General features: G+C 32.5%; 1 protein-coding gene across 1 annotated transcript; it reads right to left on the bottom strand.

Annotated features, from left to right (window-relative positions):
• Nucleotides 1–100: 100 nt before the first annotated feature.
• On the bottom strand, nt 101–18,420 carry LOC140040889 (uncharacterized). Its single transcript, XM_072087152.1, has 12 exons — nt 18,285–18,420; nt 17,617–18,149; nt 17,448–17,526; nt 12,760–13,096; nt 12,191–12,569; nt 7,179–7,433; nt 6,895–6,932; nt 6,334–6,375; nt 3,607–5,258; nt 1,206–1,326; nt 263–795; nt 101–156 (listed from the first exon to the last, which is right to left on the bottom strand). The coding sequence occupies exons 1-12, from the start codon at nt 18,418–18,420 to the stop codon at nt 101–103; spliced, it is 4,161 nt and encodes a 1,386-aa protein (XP_071943253.1).
• Nucleotides 18,421–18,916: the final 496 nt, after the last annotated feature.

Here is an 18,916-nt window from a genome sequence, read left to right as displayed (position 1 = left end):
CGATAAAACGCATAGTGATACCGGACCGACAGACAGACAGACAGACCGACAGACAGACAGACAGACCAACTGACCGACATAGTGAACTATAGAGTTCAATTCAACGCTCAATTTCTTCTATTATTCTAAAATGCACTGGTATCTTAATATTATTCACTGTAAAATTAAAAATAGAAACATTACACATTGTGTACACAATGTTCGTCTCTCCTGTGTGTATTCTCACATGTTATTTAAAATGTATGCAAGTTATAAATGTTACCATACGATGTCTCTTCTGTGCGTAAGTTAAACATATCATTGCAATTGGATTTGATAATATAATCCTCCCATTCATTCCCTATTGTGTGTCTTTCCAAATGCATTTGGAAGCACCTTTTATCTTGGTATTTCACTCCACAATATTCGCATTTATACCGTGGTTCTCCATGTGTTTTCAAATGTGATTTTAATCCTTCATTTGTTTTAAATGTCTTCCCACAATGTTCACATTCATATGGTCTCTCTTCTCTGTGAATTCTCAAATGTTTTTTTAATATTCCATTAGAGGCACATTTCCTCCCACATTGTTCACATTCATATGGTAAGTTTCCTGTGTGTAATTTCAAATGTGAGTTTAAAGACCCATTAGACTTAAATTTCTTTGTACAAAATATACATTCATATGGCGTCTCTTCTGTATGTACTCTAAACTGATCTTTCAAATTTGCATTAGCTTTGAATTTCTTACCACATTGTTCACATTCAAATGGCGTCTCTCCCGTGTGAGATCTAACGTGTACTTTTAATTCTCCACTTTGTTTAAATTTCTTCCACAATGTTCACATCCATATGGTGTTTCTCCTGTGTGTACTCTCAAATGTTTATTCAAATTCCCCCTTTCTTTAAATTTCTTCCTACAATGTTCACATTCATATGGTGTCTCGCTTGTGTGTATTTTCAAATGTTTATTTAAAACATCAATTTTGTTAAATTGCATTCCACAATGTTCACATTCATAAGAAGTTTCATCATCGGTGCATATTCCTAAATTCTCATTTTCTTTATTCCTCAAATTTTCAAATGAAGTTTCTTCGGTGGTGTGTATTTCCAAATTGTCAATTTCTTTTCGTTTTTGATCATGTAGTTGAAAATGCTCGTAGTCTTCACATTTTAACTCTTTAAAATGCACATGTATTCCTAAATGTTCCTTCAAATCACTTTACTCAAATTTATCTCCACAGTGTTCACATTTGTACTTCATGTTGGTTTTCCTCTTTTTTACTTGATCAATTAGTTTTTGTTTATCAATAAAGTCAAATTTCAATCGTCGTTCTCCACATATATCTAAAATAAAAATTTGAAAGAAAAAGTATATAAATAGAATGGAAATAATAAACCCAGAATTTTTTAGTACACGTACTGGTACACGTGGATCAAAGTGGAAAAGTTCCCATTAACAACATCCACCAGTCGCCTGAGGTAAAGCTGCAGAAAGAATCGAAGAACGGACGCAGTGGGTAACTTTTCACGTCATAGATCCAGAAGGAAGGGGAAGCCCCACACCCCTCAATTTTAATGTAAAATATTGGACACTTCACTTCATTTTACAACATTCACCAGCCGCCTGAGGTAAAGCTGTCCAAGCTTTCCAGAAAGAATCGAAGAACGGACGCAGTGGGTAACTTTTCACGTCATGGATCCAGAAGGAAGGGGAAGCCCCACACCACTCAATTTTAATGTAAAATATTGGACACTTCACTTCATTTTACAACTTTTATATCCTGCCTTCTGGTTCCGCTATTATTTAAAAATTGGAATAATTTATATTTAAACTGAAAATGTATAGGGAATCGGAAAACCTTTTTTTAATCTATACAGTACTGTAGTTCTCGTATCGTCGTAAGAAACATGGTCCAAATACATACATGTAACATTATACACCGTGATTGCCTCAATTGAAAGAAATAGTGAATACATCTAAAATATTTAAATGTGTACGAATCATAAAAAATTCCTCTTTTCCTTTGCTAATACACAGTCCCTCAATTGAGTACCTCAATGTTTATGCTGCTAATAGTATTTAGAATGTTGAACACAAGTCAACTTTTCAAAAAGTAAGGAGAAAAAGAAAACAACAGAAATGGGTGTAGAGTATAGACAATTTAGGCAAACACAACAATTCGTAAAAACTTGGAAGGGCAACAATTAATGTATAAAAGTTTAAACTTAGTTGTGGCAACCCTACCTACCTACCTAATTATCGTCTTTCATCAGTCGTCCACTTGCTGCCTATTAATGGAATGGGAAAAGAAGTCTTCAGCAAGACCGGCAGGACACGTAATTGGCTGAGACTGTATATGCAAATTAGAGTAGTAAAACAGGAATTGAAGTTTTTAGTCGCGTGCAGCGCGACTCTACAACTCACTATGTCGGTCCGTCGGTTGGTCGGTCGGTTGGTCAAAAACACTAACTTGAGCACGCGACTGCAGCCATCTATATGGCCTTGTTTTAAATTGAAACAAAAAGACAAAAACAAATAATCAAAAAAACGAAAGATTTAATGTCAAACATGTTTAACTTCAACCATCATCTGTACCCTGTCATAATGACGCTAATTGTTTATAAACGAAAAAAAAGACATATGTCTGCACAAATTAATTAATTGTTTAAAGGTATATTTTGAATCTGAAAAAAATAATTTTGTTAAATGTTTTGTTGAATATGCCATTTTAATGTTACATAATAGTTATTCACTTCACTATTCACCACAAATTGGATCTGAAAAAAAATATTAACGTAAAAAAAACTGTAAACTAAAGCAGACAATTGTCAAATTGTCTGGAAGACAATGTGTTTTTGATTGATTTTAACCGGTTTGGGGGACAATACATCTTTACAGTATTAGTAACTTATAGTTTAAACATTATCTAACCAATGAATTCCTCTAAATATATTTACAGTAAAATCAAGGATCAGGTCAAAGGTTATACTACTGAACGGATGAGGTTATTTGAGATAGTCACTGCAATAAACATTACACCCTCTTCTCGATCCATCCTACAAGTAGGCCTAAGTGTAGTTACGGCAGAAGGATAAACTTTATATGGCCCCCTAGTAAACTTGATATTGTTAAATTAATAGTATAATGTAATTGTCATTCTGGTTAAATTCGATCCCACAATGTTCCCATCTCATATGGTGTTTCTCCTGTGTGTAGGCCTATGCCTATTAATTGTTCCATTTCATATGGTATCTGTGTTCTGTGTATTAAATGTTCCATTTCATATGGTATATCTCCTTTATATTCCATTTCATATGGTATATCTCCTTTATTTTCCATTTCATATGGTGTCTCTCCTTTATATTCCATTTCATATGGTATATCTCCTTTATTTTCCATTTCATATGGTGTCTCTCCTTTATGTTCCATTTCATATGGTATATCTCCTTTATATTCCATTTCATATGGTATATCTCCTTTATTTTCCATTTCATATGGTGTCTCTCCTTTATGTTCCATTTCATATGGTATATCTCCTTTATGTTCCATTTCATATGGTGTATCTCCTTTATGTTCCATTTCATATGGTATATCTCCTTTATGTTTTATTTCATGTGGTGTACTATTTTCTTTATGTTCCAGTCCATATGGTGTCTTCTCTTTATGTTCCATTCCATATGGTGTCTCTTCTTTACAATCCATTTCATATGGTGTCTCCTTCTTGTATGTTATAAAATTAGTTATACATTTCTGTTCACATTCATAAGACGGTATTTCCTTTTTTATGTGTATTCTCAAATGCGATTTTAAATATTCAATAGTTTCGAATTTTATTCCACAATGTTCACATTTAGATTCTGTCTCTCTCTTGTGTGTTATAAAATTATTTATACATTTTTGTTCACATCCATAAGATCCAGATGGTGTCGCTCTGAGTATTTTCAACGGTGATTTTACATTTACATTACCTTTGTTCTGTTCCAAATTATGAGATGGTGGCGCTATTGTATTGTGAATTCTCAAATGTATTCCCAATTGATTTCCTCCTTTAAATTTCATCCCACAATGTTCACATTCATAAGGTGTTTCTCCTGTGTGTATTCTCAAATGTTTTTTGAAGGTCTCCCGATATTGGAATTTCTTACCACAATGTTCACATTCAAATGGTTTCTCTCCAGTGTGAATTCTCAAATGCAATTTTAAATTTTTATTGCCTCTAAATTTCTTTCCACAATGCTCACATCCATATGGTCTCTCTCCTGTGTGTAGCATCACATGTTTTTTCCATTGTCTTTTATCGTTAAATTTCTTCCCACAATATTCACATTCAAATGGTTTCTCTCCAGTGTGAATTTTTAAATGTAATTTTAAATTTCTATTACCTCTAAATTTCTTTCCACAATGCTCACATTCATATGGTCTCTCTCCTGTGTGTAGCATCACATGTTTTCGCCAGTTGTCTTTATTGTTAATTTTCTTCCCACAATATTCACATTCATATAGTTGCTCTCCTGTGTGTAACCGTGTGTGTACTATTAAATATTTTTTTGAGCTAAATTTCTTTGAACAATATTTACATTCAAATGGTTTTTCTCCACTATGTACTCTCAGATGTTTTTTTAAAGAACCACTAGCTCCGAATTTCTTCCCACATTGTTCACATTCATATGGTTTTTCTCCTGTGTGAATTCTGACATGAACTTTCATTTCCCCGCTTTGTGCAAATTTCCTCCCACAATGTTCACATTCATATGGTGTTTCTCCTGTGTGTACTCTCAAATGTTTTTTCAAATTCTGACTGCAGCTAAATTTCTTTCCACAATGTTCACATTCATATGGTTTCTCTCCTGTGTGTACTCTCAAATGTTTATTCAAATTCCCCCTTTCTTTAAATTTCTTCCTACAATGTTCACATTCATATGGTGTTTCTCCTGTGTGAATTCTCAAATGTTTTTTGAAATTCGCATTCTGTTTAAATCTTTTATTACATTGTTCACATTCATATGGTTTCTCTTCTCTGTGTATTTGCAAATGTTGTTTCAAATCTTCTTTTTGTTCAAATTGCTTCTCACAATGTTCACATTTATATGAAGTTTCTATGGCAGTGTTTATTTCAAAATTCTCACCTTCTTTCTCATAGGGTGTCTCATCTTGTGGTTCAACATCGTTTGTGTTTTCACATTTTAACTCTTTAAAACGGACATGTATTCCTAAATGCTCCTTCAAATCACTTAACTCAAATTTATCTCCACAGTGTTCACATTTGAACTCCATGCTGATGTTCAATAAAAAATCTTTTTTTAATGATTTTTAAAAGTTAATGTTGCTGTTGAGTTCGTCCTAATTGCGATGACATTTCTTCATAATTATAGGCCTACTGTAAATTTAAAAAATCCAATAAATATAAATAAAATGTACCTAAGGTACAGCGTGGCATGTACTGTACTGAATAAGGGAGTAGTAAAGTAGGCAATAACATTGAATAAACATGCACTGTTCAACAAAAAACTTGTGGGTTTGGATCGATCGATTACTTTAGGCTTGAAGGAGCCTAGTACCGGCTTTTTTAAATGTTTTATTTTACCTGTTTTTATCATGATTATTTTTAATATTGTACGACTACGGTTTCAGCCATTGGCTGTTTGTGTCATTTGAATAAAGATATACCGATATATATATATATAAAAGATCGTAAAGTATGGAAGAATTAAAGTAATAAATGTATATTTAAAAACATTTTTAAACAACTTACGGAATCTACAACTTACTACACTAAAATGTACACAAGTTACTGTTTAGTGCAATTGCATAAACAAAAATACACAACAAAATCCTGGTACTTACCTATACCACTGCCGTCTTCTCAGTGATTGCCATTGTTTCACTTCCTGCTTAAAACTTAGCAAACAACAGTTTTATCCAAGGATATTCTAACAAAGAAAAAACACCTATAATTAGATTATGCTGTACTTAAATTTGATTGGTCGAGACTATAGGCAAATAATTGACCAACCAATAACTTTAAAAATGCAGTTTGATAACAACCCAAGGCCATTATTGATAATTACATTACAATTTTAATGAAAGCAAAAATGTTTGTTGTTGAATATACCATTTTTGTTTGTGTAATGTTGACAAGCTGGTTGGCTAGATAATTATTAAATCCTGGAGTTATAATTATTTATACGTTGAATCATGACTTCCCTCTCACTATTTGGAGTTAGTTACGAAAACCATCGTAAACCATGGAGTACACTCCATGTGTAAACGTGTAAAACAAACCGCACTAAATTGTACACATTGTGAATGGGAAAAAATACATAAAACAATTAAGTTGTGGTTGTACTTACCATGGTACAGTTCCCGGCCTTTTTGTCCACTTCTTTCGCTGCCTGCATACAAAATAATAACAATGAACAAATAAAGTAGCAGTGGCCTTCATCCACTCAGACCAGGCGGAAATAATGACGGACAAAGACATCTCGTCGCTTAATAGTTGGCCTACTGTACTTTGATTGGCCGAGACTATTGAAAATCTACATGTGGACGTGACGTAGTCAAGAATTTAATTAAACAAAAGATTTTAAAAATGAGGGTAACAAAATCAATGGAAACCAAAGTTTAATCAAACCAATTAATAGTCCCTGGCACAGAAAATATTGTTACAAGCCGTGACTAAGAAACAGAATGAAACATTACTGTATAAGTAATTTATAGTTTTAACTTTATCATTATTTTAAATGCTGAAAATATACATAACATTAATTCAATGTTAGTAATAACTGCATAGAGATGTATAAAGTTATATAACAAATAATAGTAGTATTAAAACTACTATTACTGCTATTAATAATAGTATTTTCTTTAGTCATTTTGTGTCATTTTGTGTATCTCATTCTATTAAAACTTACATCCCAATGGTACGCCCTGCATTGTTAATTAAGCACCACTGATAAAGATCAACTGATAAGGAACACAACGCACTAAAAAATAGGCCAAAACAAAATTGTAATGATATGTAGGCTTTAGACAAAATCAAAATATATTTAGGACGACCCAATTCATCATTACAAAAGGAAACAATTTCTATTAGGGTCCAGTGACAGGAAATTTCAAAATAGCAAAAAAAAAAAAAAAACAGCTAAATAATATTCTGACGCGATCAACGATTTTATTGTTCTTATTGATTTGGTACTCGATATGGGTTTGGTAAGTTTTGTTCCTCAACAACTGCAGGCTCTTCAAATGCTCCAAGGTCTCCAACAAAGACATCTAGTTGGGCTGCAGGTTCCTCTGGAACAGGTCGCACACATTTATTACACGTCCAATCAATGTAGCCGTCGCGGATACCAGCAAGATAGGCAGCACGTGTTATACCAGTACCGCAAGTTCGATGTTGGCACTCCTCGCAAAAAACAGCCTCCTGGCGATGATTAACAGGTTCTCTACACTGGATACAGTCGTTCATTTTTGTTGCAGTCGAAGATAAATCAGTTTGAAAGTGAACATGTACGTACTAGCACCCCCCCCCCATTTAATACAGAGAGTAGACCATTATTTGCGCAACTATTGTGTGCCTTTCGCAAAGGACACTTTTTACTATTGACACAAAATTACCTTTGATTTACGCATCTTCCGACTTTTTGGTTTACGAAAAGCAACCGAACATTATGTTTTGTCTTATGTGTTTTATTGTTTTATTATATGCATTAAATCAAAGCGCCTCAAAGACAAATGACCAATTATCCTCTATGATGTATTGTTTCTATAATGAATGAAATCAAAGCGTCATCACAAAGACATACTTTCTTTTTATTCAATATTGTTGCTTTGATTTGTTTGTGATTAGCACAATATAGGGGATTAGTATTATTTGTTTTATAGAAAGTATGCACGCATTTTGATGATGCCGTTGTGTTGACTGCATTTTCTAAGTAGATTGAATCAACGCAAAGATACTCATATCATTTTAAATCATTTATTTCGTTTTTTTATTAAACTAATTATATTATAATATAGCAGTATATACATTCTACTGTAATAAATGTAACTCATTCAGTATTAATTCACATTTAAACATAAAACGAAATATATTGTACTATTCGATTTATTTTATATATAAAGCTGCTAACTGTTTAAAAATATTATTTGTGACACTCTTAAATACAGTATTTTATTTTCAAATCAAAATGAATACATCATAAAAACATCGTTAACTTGAAATTATATTATAATAGTATAGCAGTATATACATTGTAATAATATAGTAACTCATTAAGTATTAATTAACATTAAAACACAAAACATATTGTACTATTCGATTTATTTTATATATAAAGCTGGCTAACTGTTTAAAATTTTTATTTGAGACACTCTCAAATACAGTACTTTATTATCGAATCCAAATAAATACATCATAAAACATCGTTAACTTTAAAGCCTGTGTTGTACACGTCATCACTATTACACTATCATAACGGGCACTTTTGGCGCTCAATACAATATCGCGTTCTGTAACCGGCCGAGATGAACCACTACCAAAAAGTGCTCCGGTGGCCGCCATGTTGATGATACGAGTTTTTCCAATTGGGAAAATGTGAAGCTGCTGAAATGTAGATATGAATTCATATAAAAATTGTTGAATGTTGACATTATAATAATGGTCAGTTGAATTAAAATGTAGTTTTATCATGTCTTTCGTCAAAGTTATAGGGCCTAAACATTTTAAAAGAGTTATATCTTTTGCTCAAATCATTATCTTCCGAAATTGTCATCATCATACCAAAACATTAGAACATAGTGTGGGTCACGTAATTTCACCTACTACACTGTATATAGATATACCGTATATACTGTACATATTAAATACGACACTAATAGCAGCACTCTATAATAGTAGGCCTATGCATCAAGTCATGGATGGAATACATCAATGTTTTGCGCTCATAGTTTATTTTAAAAAAATGAAACGTCAGTAAAATTGTGTTTTCACAATGATCACAAATAATTCGTCAAAGTGACGAAATGAATTGTAGTTGTTATTTTGTAAATATAACAATGCTTACCTTGTTGCAATAAACAGTTTGAATTTGAATTAAATTAATTAGCTGTTTCTGAATCTCTTCCTATAGCTTTGTCTTATCAAACTAAGAGTGTGATTTGCCCAAATATGGTAGTGAAATGCCCAAATATGGTATATGACATCATCACGTCCACACTCATCACATTTTTTGTCACATAAAATGTTGATAGTGCTATGTAGACAGTGCTTTATATTTTATCATCAATTGACTCTGAATCCTTCTGGGCAATTATAAATCTTTCTCTAAATCGCTAAATGATTTTTTTCCTTGTTTTATATGATGATTTTGAATATTATAAATCTTTGCTTTACCGTCCTGACCACCGATTCTCCTCCTCAGTTTTGTTTTACATTATTGTTTTTTGGTCAAATAAATAAATGAAGAAACATTAAATTTAAATAAGGCAATCATAATATTTTATTGTAATTTCCACTTTTATACTAAATCAAATGAAACAGAGATATTAAACATTGCAAACTACATAACCAAATAAATTGGTAATTCTGCATTGTTGGAATTTTGTGCGATACCACTCTTTCCTACACCACTGACCTACTGTACAAACTGCTATTATTTTGTGCGATACCACTCTTTCCTACACCACTGACCTACTGTACAAACTGCTATTATTTTGTGCGATACCACTCTTTCCTACACCACTGACCTACTGTACAAACTGCTATTATTTTGTGCGATACCACTCTTTCCTACACCACTGACCTACTGTACAAACTGCTATTATTTTGTGCGATACCACTCTTTCCTACACCACTGACCTACTGTACAAACTGCTATTATTTTGTGCGATACCACTCTTTCCTACACCACTGACCTACTGTACAAACTGCTATTATTTTGTGCGATACCACTCTTTCCTACACCACTGACCTACTGTACAAACTGCTATTATTTTGTGCGATACCACTCTTTCCTACACCACTGACCTACTGTACAAACTGCTATTATTTTGTGCGATACCACTCTTTCCTACACCACTGACCTACTGTACAAACTGCTATTATTTTGTGCGATACCACTCTTTCCTACACCACTGACCTACTGTACAAACTGCTATTATTTTGTGCGATATCACTCTTTCCTACACCACTGACCTACTGTACAAACTGCTATTATTTTGTGCGATACCACTCTTTCCTACACCACTGACCTACTGTACAAACTGCTATTATTTTGTGCGATACCACTCTTTCCTACACCACTGACCTACTGTACAAACTGCTATTATTTTGTGCGATACCACTCTTTCCTACACCACTGACCTACTGTACAAAATGCTATTATTTTGTGCGATACCACTCTTTCCTACACCACTGACCTACTGTACAAACTGCTATTATTTTGTGCGATACCACTCTTTCCTACACCACTGACCTACTGTACAAACTGCTATTATTTTGTGCGATACCACTCTTTCCTACACCACTGACCTACTGTACAAACTGCTATTATTTTGTGCGATACCACTCTTTCCTACACCACTGACCTACTGTACAAACTGCTATTATTTTGTGCGATACCACTCTTTCCTACACCACTGACCTACTGTACAAACTGCTTTTATTTTGTGCGATACCACTCTTTCCTACACCACTGACCTACTGTACAAACTGCTATTATTTTGTGCGATACCACTCTTTCCTACACCACTGACCTACTGTACAAAATGCTATTATTTTGTGCGATACCACTCTTTCCTACACCACTGACCTACTGTACAAACTGCTATTATTTTGTGCGATACCACTCTTTCCTACACCACTGACCTACTGTACAAACTGCTATTATTTTGTGCGATACCACTCTTTCCTACACCACTGACCTACTGTACAAACTGCTTTTATTTTGTGCGATACCACTCTTTCCTACACCACTGACCTACTGTACAAACTGCTATTATTTTGTGCGATACCACTCTTTCCTACACCACTGACCTACTGTACAAACTGCTATTATTTTTGCGATATACTCCAAAACACACTGGCCTATAAACTATTTGATTGAAAACACGATTGCATACATATAAGTAATTAAAATGAAAGCAAATATAAAAATAAATCAAAGCCTATAACATTGTAAACACTGTTATAATGAAATCACATTGAAATAACATTTCAATAACTTAAATATAATAGATCAGTCATGTCATCGTAGCACTCCATAAATAATTTAGAGATGCAATAATTTACAATGTAGTTGCCCTAGTTAATTTTGTTTAAAAATTGTTGCACGAATATTTACTGTTAATATTTTTAGAATGGTACAATTTGATATTATTTCTCTTTAATTTGCATTGAAAAGATTTCAAAAGCGAGTAAACACACGTAATATTACCGATTGTTACTATTTTGGCCTATTCTAGCGGTAACACTGTACAAATAATAATTACACTATTTTGTGACTGACGAAAACGAGGAATACGATACATAAAATCAATACACTTTACAATAACATAAAATAAAGGGAGATATGAAAAACTTAAACAAAATGTTCAGTTAACTGATTTCTCTGTCATGAATCCATCTACAGAATAAAAAATATATGTGCCTCATATCTTTACCAAAACACAATATTTTATATTGAGAAATTCCATCTTTTCAATCAAATGCTTTAACAATCAGAGTGAAAAGAAATATGTAAGTTTTAATTTTGTAATTGATTGATTGGTAATAATGTAATTGAATTTAAAGATGATAGCACAGTGTTTTCATTTAAAGAGTGTCTGTGTGTGTGTGTTTTTAGATGCCTTTTGAAGGTTTTATCCCATTGAAATTGTATTCCACATTGTTCACATTTATATGGTTTCTCTCCCGTGTGTATTCTCAAATGTAATTTTAAATATCCATTATGTTCAAATTTCTTTCCACAATGCTCACATTCATAAGGTGTCTCTCCGGTGTGAATTATCAAATGTTTTTTTAAAGTCCCATTAGTGATAAATTTCTGTCCACAATATTCACATTCATACGATTTGCATCCTGTGTGTAATCTCAAATGTATATTTAAATAACTACTAGTTCTAAAGTTCTTCGCGCAAAATATACATTCATATGGTTTCTCTCCTGTGTGTATTCTCAATCAAATGTTCTCTCAAAATCACTCTCTATTTAAATTTCTTTCCACAATGTTCACATCCATACGGTGTCTCCCCTGTGTGAGTTCTAAAATGTATTTTTAATTGCCCACTGTGTTTAAATTTCCTTTGACACTGTTCACATTCGTATGGCTTCTCTCCTGTGTGTACTCTCAAATGTTTTGTCAAATTTACACTAGATCTAAATTTCTTCCCACAGTATTCACAATCATATGGTTTCTCTCCTGTATGCATCCGCAAATGCTTGTTTAAATTCCCCCTTTCTTTAAAATTCTTCCCACAGTGTTTACATTCAAATGGTGCTTCTCCTGTGTGTATTCTCAAATGCTTTTTCAAATTCGCATTCTGTTTAAATGTCTTCCCACAATGTTCACATTCATGTTGTGTCTCTCTTGTGTGAATTTTAAAATGGTTTTGTTAAATCATCACTTTCCCACAATTTTCACAACCAAACGAAGTTTCTTCGAAAGTGTGAATTCCCAAATCACCCCTTTCTTCAGTTCCACAATTTTCATCAGATTTAGTATACGGTGTTTCCCAAATTCTCATTTTCTTCATTTCGACAATGTTCTAATTCATACGAAGCTTCTACGGCAGTGTTACTTGAATTCTCACTTTCGTCATTTCGACAATGTTCAAATTCATATGAAGATTTTTCGACAATGGGTAGTCCAAAATGTTTACTTTCTTCAATTCTAGGCCTACAATGTTCAAAATCATAATATGGTGTTTGGCCATTTAGCAGAAAATCCTCGGAGTTTTCACATTTAAACTCTTTACTATGTACGTGTATTCCTAAATGTTCCTTCAAATCCCTGAACTCAAATTCATCTCCACAGTGTTCACATTTGCATTTCATGTTGGTATTTACACTGTTAAATTCTTCTTTGTTGAAGTCATATTCATTCATCAATAAATCTATAAAAAAATACAATTGTCAAAACTATAATTCTACTTCCTCCAGGCTATACTTAGTAGTACTATTCATGTTAGCTACACTATATTGAAAAACAAACTTATGTACATACAGTAGTTTTGTAACAGAATAATGTCAAAGAATTTAAAATTGGCGTATTCGACTTTAATGTCGTGTATACAGCTTTTGTTTTAATTAGATTTACTGAGGCCTAATGGTAACGGATTAATTTGAGTGATATTAGCTTGCGTTATTTTAAGGCATTAGGCCTACTATTTTTCTGGGAAAAGAAACATAAATCGGGGTCCTCCTAATTACCAAGCCGTATCAAATAGAACCAAGCCCTATACAATACGTTACAAACAAAATAGATAGTTAGAGTGTTAATTGCGAGGGCCAATGCCACATATCAACAAATACGTAATAAGCAATGAAAATCCCTATGGTGAAACTTTCCATTGCTGTGGTCAGCTTGATATTTGATCTACTAGTCATATGAAATTGAATAACGTGTTCCCATACAGCTATGAACCTATCCGTTAAAATCTTAAGAAAATCGGCAATACATTTTCGAGTATCCTGCTAACAATTATAAGAAACACACACGCCGATTGTCTCATAATCAATATTTCAGTTTAGGAACGTGTACCTACCTCAATGATAATTATCGTCTTCCTCAGTCGTTCTCTCGCTGCCACTGTATACAACTGAATGGCATTCCTCAGCAATAAATAGGATCATAGACTGGCAGACAAGTACTTATTTACGGTATTTGATTGGTTGAGAGTATAATTAAGCAAATTGAATTATCTATTTAGATGCCGTAAGAGTACTTGTTGAGTAACGCCCCGAGACATTATAATCGACCCACTCTACCATTGTGTAGAGTGGGTGGAGAAAGGCTTTATCTAGAGATCTAATAGTGGATCGTCACTGCCTTTACAGTATACTGTATAACGCCAATTATGTAGAATTGTATTGAAATTCCACTATAATTAGATAATTGGATTTAGAAGAGAGTTGTTACTCCTTGGATTGAGTGTTACATTGTTGTGTCAATTCTTTTGACAACACGTAACAACATTAAGTTTTGAATATTCTGATCGATTGCAAAACTGCAGCAAAATCAGTTATCTATAATATAACTACAGTACTTTAAAATTCTAATGACTACAGTATACACTTTTTTTTCCAAAACATAACCTATAGTGTACCTCTGCTCATGAATACCTCAACTTCAACATAACAAGGCCAACAGCAATAAGTCGCGTGCTAAAACACATAGTGATACCGGACCGACAGACCGACCGACCGACATAGTGAACTATAGAGTCGCGTCCACGCGACTAAAAATATAAAATACAAACTACTATCTATCTATCCCTTGTTGTGTCGCCATGTGTTTACAAATATACACAAAGAAAATAGTATATTATACAGTACCTTGAATATATATGAATAAAACTTGATTTTATTGTTACAAAAACCGACTATAAAAGAAAACTGTTACTTTGAAATAAAAATCATAGAAAGGCTTTATTACATAGGAAGGCTACTGTACATTATAAATCATAGAAAAGGTTTATTATAATTTTTGAAAAAAATATCACAAACGAAACAAAGAGTAAACAAAACCAAAAATGTATAATGTTATAAAAAAGTGAATTAAAATAATACAATAATTAAGTCCTAGGTATCATAGTACTATAATAAATGTTATAACAACAATTTACCAACTAATAAGTAAAAGAGTGTACATTTAGAATTGAAAGTGTGTGTGTACTTTAAACAAAACAAAAAACAGCAACACACAGAACATTAACATTTATACAGTACAGTATGTTTTCTCTCTTGTGTGTATCCTCAAATGTAATCTTAAATGTTGTTGAATATTAGTTTTAAATCTTTTTCCACAAATTTCATTTATATTGTGTTGTGTCTCTGCAGTGTATATTTTTAAATGTTTTTTTTATTCTCACAATATTCAGATTCATTGTGCGAGTTCTAAAATGTTTTTTTTTATTCTCACAATATTCAGATTCATTGTGCGAGTTCTAAAATGTTTTTTTTATTCTCACAATATTCAGATTCATTGTGCGAGTTCTAAAATGTTTTTTTTTATTCTCACAATATTCAGATTCATTGTGCGAGTTCTAAAATGTTTTTTTTTATTCTCACAATATTCAGATTCATTGTGCGAGTTCTAAAATGTTTTTTTATTCTCACAATATTCAGATTCATTGTGCGAGTTCTAAAATGTTTTTTTTATTCTCACAATATTCAGATTCATTGTGCGAGTTCTAAAATGTTTTTTTTTATCTCACAATATTCAGATTCATTGTGCGAGTTCTAAAATGTTTTTTTTATTCTCACAATATTCAGATTCATTGTGCGAGTTCTAAAATGTTTTTTTTTATTCTCACAATATTCAGATTCATTGTACGAGTTCTAAAATGTTTTTTTTTATTCTCACAATATTCAGATTCATTGTGCGAGTTCTAAAATGTTTTTTTTATTCTCACAATATTCAGATTCATTGTGCGAGTTCTAAAATGTTTTTTTTTTAAATTCTCACTTTGGAATGGTTTATTATTATCTATTTTGTTTGATTTGCTTGATTGACATTGTTTTATAATATTAAATCTTAAAACTCTTTAAAAACTTCTATGTATTAGTTTTTTGTATCAGGGAATACAGTAATCTACATAATTATATTCTTCAATTATTATGGCTCAAATTATTGAGTACTGCATTATAGTAACTCATTTATCTGAAATAAATATTTCTGTTGATTTTCCCCAAAAAATATTCAAACTTAACCTATTAATTCTCTCTCATGTGAATTCTCACATGTCTTTTCAAATTATCACTTTAAATTTCTTCGCACAATGTTCACATTTATAATAATGTAGTGTATCTCTTGTTTGTTTTCTAAAATGTTCCTTCAAATCACCACTGTGTGTTCAAAAGTACAAATATTTTCCCACAAAATTTATATTTTTTTGTTGCTCTAAAGCTGTCTACGCTATCAAAATTTATGAGACAAAAAAATTGTGACCCATTTATGGACATGTCATATCACTACCATATTTGGGCACATTTTTTAACTTGGGCCGAAATATCAGTTTCTGGGTGCTTTCATTTTGTTAATTTCCGCCCCCACCCCAACTGTTTTGTGTTGGTGTATTTCTTACATTTTGTTCTGTCTTTCCAAATCACCCCTTTGATTGCATTTCTTCCATAATCGTCACATGGTCTTTCTTCTGTGTGTGGTGTGAAAGTATCATTTTGTTTATTTTTTTCCCCAAAGTGTTTCATCATTTTTTTGTGTTCTTAAATGTCTTTTTAAATCCACACTTTGTTTAAATTTCTGTTATGTCCACAATATTCACATTCATATGGTGTCTCTCCTATGTATATTCTTAGATGCATTATCAAATTCCAACCATTTAGTTTAAATTTCTTACCACAATGTTCACTTCATATGGTCTGTTCCATATTTTTAATTCTCCATTTTGTTTAAATTAAATTTTCTTCAACATTGTTTACAGTCATATGGTGTCTCTCCTGTGTGTACTCTAAAATGTTTTTTTTTTTCAAATTCTCACTGCAGCTAAATTTCTTTCCACAATGTTCACATTCATATGGTTTCTCTCCTGTGTGTACTTTCAAATGTTTGTTCAATTCCCCCTTTCTTTAAATTTCTTCCCACAATGTTCACGTTCATATTGTGTCTCTTGTGTGTTCTCTCAAATGTGCTTTCAAAGTTGGCTTCCATTTAAATTTCATAAGGTGTGTTATGTGTTTTTAAATGTGCATTCAAAGTAGCATTCCGTGTAAATTTCGTTCCACAATGTTCACATTCATATGATGCCTTTCTTGTGTGTGTTCTCAAATGTCTTTTCAAAACCCCATTTTGTTTAAATTTCTTACCACAATGTTCACATTCATATGATGCCTTTCTTGTGTGTGTTCTCAAATGTCTTTTCAAAACCCCATTTTGTTTAAATTTCTTACCACAATGTTCACATTCATATGGTGCCTCTCCTGTGTGTATTCTCAAATGTCTTTTCAAGTCCTCATTGTGTTTAAATTTCTTACCACAATGTGCACATTCATATGGTGCCTCTCCTGTGTGTGTTCTCAAATGCATCTTTAAATTTCCATTTTGTTTAAATTTCTTACCACAATGTTCACATTCATATGGTGCGTCTCTAGTGTGTGTTCTCAAATGTATCTTCAAATTTCCATTTTGTTTAAATTTCTGTCCACAATGTTCACATTCATATGGTGTCTCTCCTGTGTGTGTTCTCAAATGAATCTTGAAATTTCCATTTAGTTTAAATTTCTTACCACAATGTGCACATTCATATCGTGCCTCTCCTGTGTGTATTCTCAAATGTCTTTTCAAGTCCCCATTGTGTTTACATTTCTTACCACAATGTTCACATTCATATGGTGTCTCTCCTGTGTGTGTTCTTAAATGCATTTTCAAATTTCCATTTTGTTTAAATTTCTGTCCACAATGTTGACATTCATATGGAGTCTCTCCTGTGTGTGTTCTCAAATGCATTTTCAAATTTCCATTTTGTTTAAATTTCTTACCACAATGTTCACATTCATATGGTGTCTCTCTTGTGTGTATTCTAAAATGTCTTTTCAAATCCCCATTTTGTTTGAATTTCTTACCACAATGTTCACATTCATATGGTGCCTCTCCTGTGTGTATTCTCAAATGTCTTTTCAAGTCCTCATTGTGTTTACATTTTTTACCACAATGTTCACATTCATATGGTGTCTCTCCTGTGTGTGTTCTCAAATGCATTTTCAAATTCCAGCTTAGTTTAAATTTCTTCCCACAATGTTCACATTCATAAGGTGTATCTCCTGTGTGTATTCTCAAATGTCTTTTCAAATTTCCATTGAGTTTAAATTTCTTACCACAATGTTCACATTCATATGGTGTATCTCCTGTGTGTGTTCTCAAATGTCTTTTCAAATCACCACTTTGTTTAAATTTCTTACCACAATGTTCACATTCATATGGTGTCTTTCCTGTGTGTATTCTCAAATGTATCTTCAAATTTCCATTTAGTTTAAATTTCTTTCCACAATGTTCACATTCATATGGTGTCTCTCCTGTGTGTTTTCTCAAATGTTTCCGATTTCCATTTTGTTTCAATTTCCAACCACCATGTTCACAATCATATGGTGTCTCTCCTGTGTATTTTCTCAAACGAATCTCTAAATTTCCATTTTGTTTAAATTTCTTACCACAATGTTCACGTTGATATTGTGTCTTTCTTGTGTGTTTTCTCAAATGCATTTTCAAATTCCAGCTTTGCTTAAATTTCTTCGCACAATTTTGACATTCATATGGTGTCTCTGTTTTGTGTGTTCTCAAATGTGCTTTCAAAGTTGACTTCCATTTGAATTTCTTCCCGCAATGTTCACATTCATATGGTGTCTCTCCTGTGTTTGTGCTCAAATGTTTTTTCAAATTCAGATTTCCTTCCTTCTCATGCTCACATTCATATGGTGTCTCTCCTGTGTTTGTGCTCAAATGTTTTTTTAAATTCAGATTTCCTTCCTTCTCTTTTTCACATTCATATGGTGTCTCTCCTGTGTGTTTTCTCAAACGAATCTTTAAATTTCCATTTTGTTTAAATTTCTTACCACAATGTTCACATTCATATTGTGTCTCTCTTGTGTGTTTTCTCAAATGCATTTTCCTATTCCAGCTTTGTTTAAATTTCTTTCCACAATTTTGACATTCATATGGTGTCTCTCTTTTGTGTGTTCTCAAATGTGTTTTAAAAGTT

Source organism: Antedon mediterranea, chromosome 1 (genome assembly GCF_964355755.1).
Source record: "Antedon mediterranea chromosome 1, ecAntMedi1.1, whole genome shotgun sequence".
Classification (NCBI taxonomy): domain Eukaryota; kingdom Metazoa; phylum Echinodermata; class Crinoidea; order Comatulida; family Antedonidae; genus Antedon; species Antedon mediterranea.
The sequence above is the reverse complement of the archived record's forward strand: the minus strand, read 5'-3'. Positions and strand labels throughout refer to the sequence as shown.

Coding starts and splice junctions, on each gene's coding strand:
- LOC140040889 (XM_072087152.1), bottom strand. CDS start 18,420: ATGCATTTGAGAAAACACACAAGAAAGACACAATATCAACGTGAACAT. Junction 17,527..17,616: donor CATATGAATGTCAACATTGT/GGACAGAAATTT, acceptor CATTGTGGTAAG/AAATGTAAACACAATGGGGA. Junction 7,434..12,190: donor ATTGTGGAAAGAAATTTAAA/TAGAGAGTGATT, acceptor GACTGTATCCAG/TGTAGAGAACCTGTTAATCA.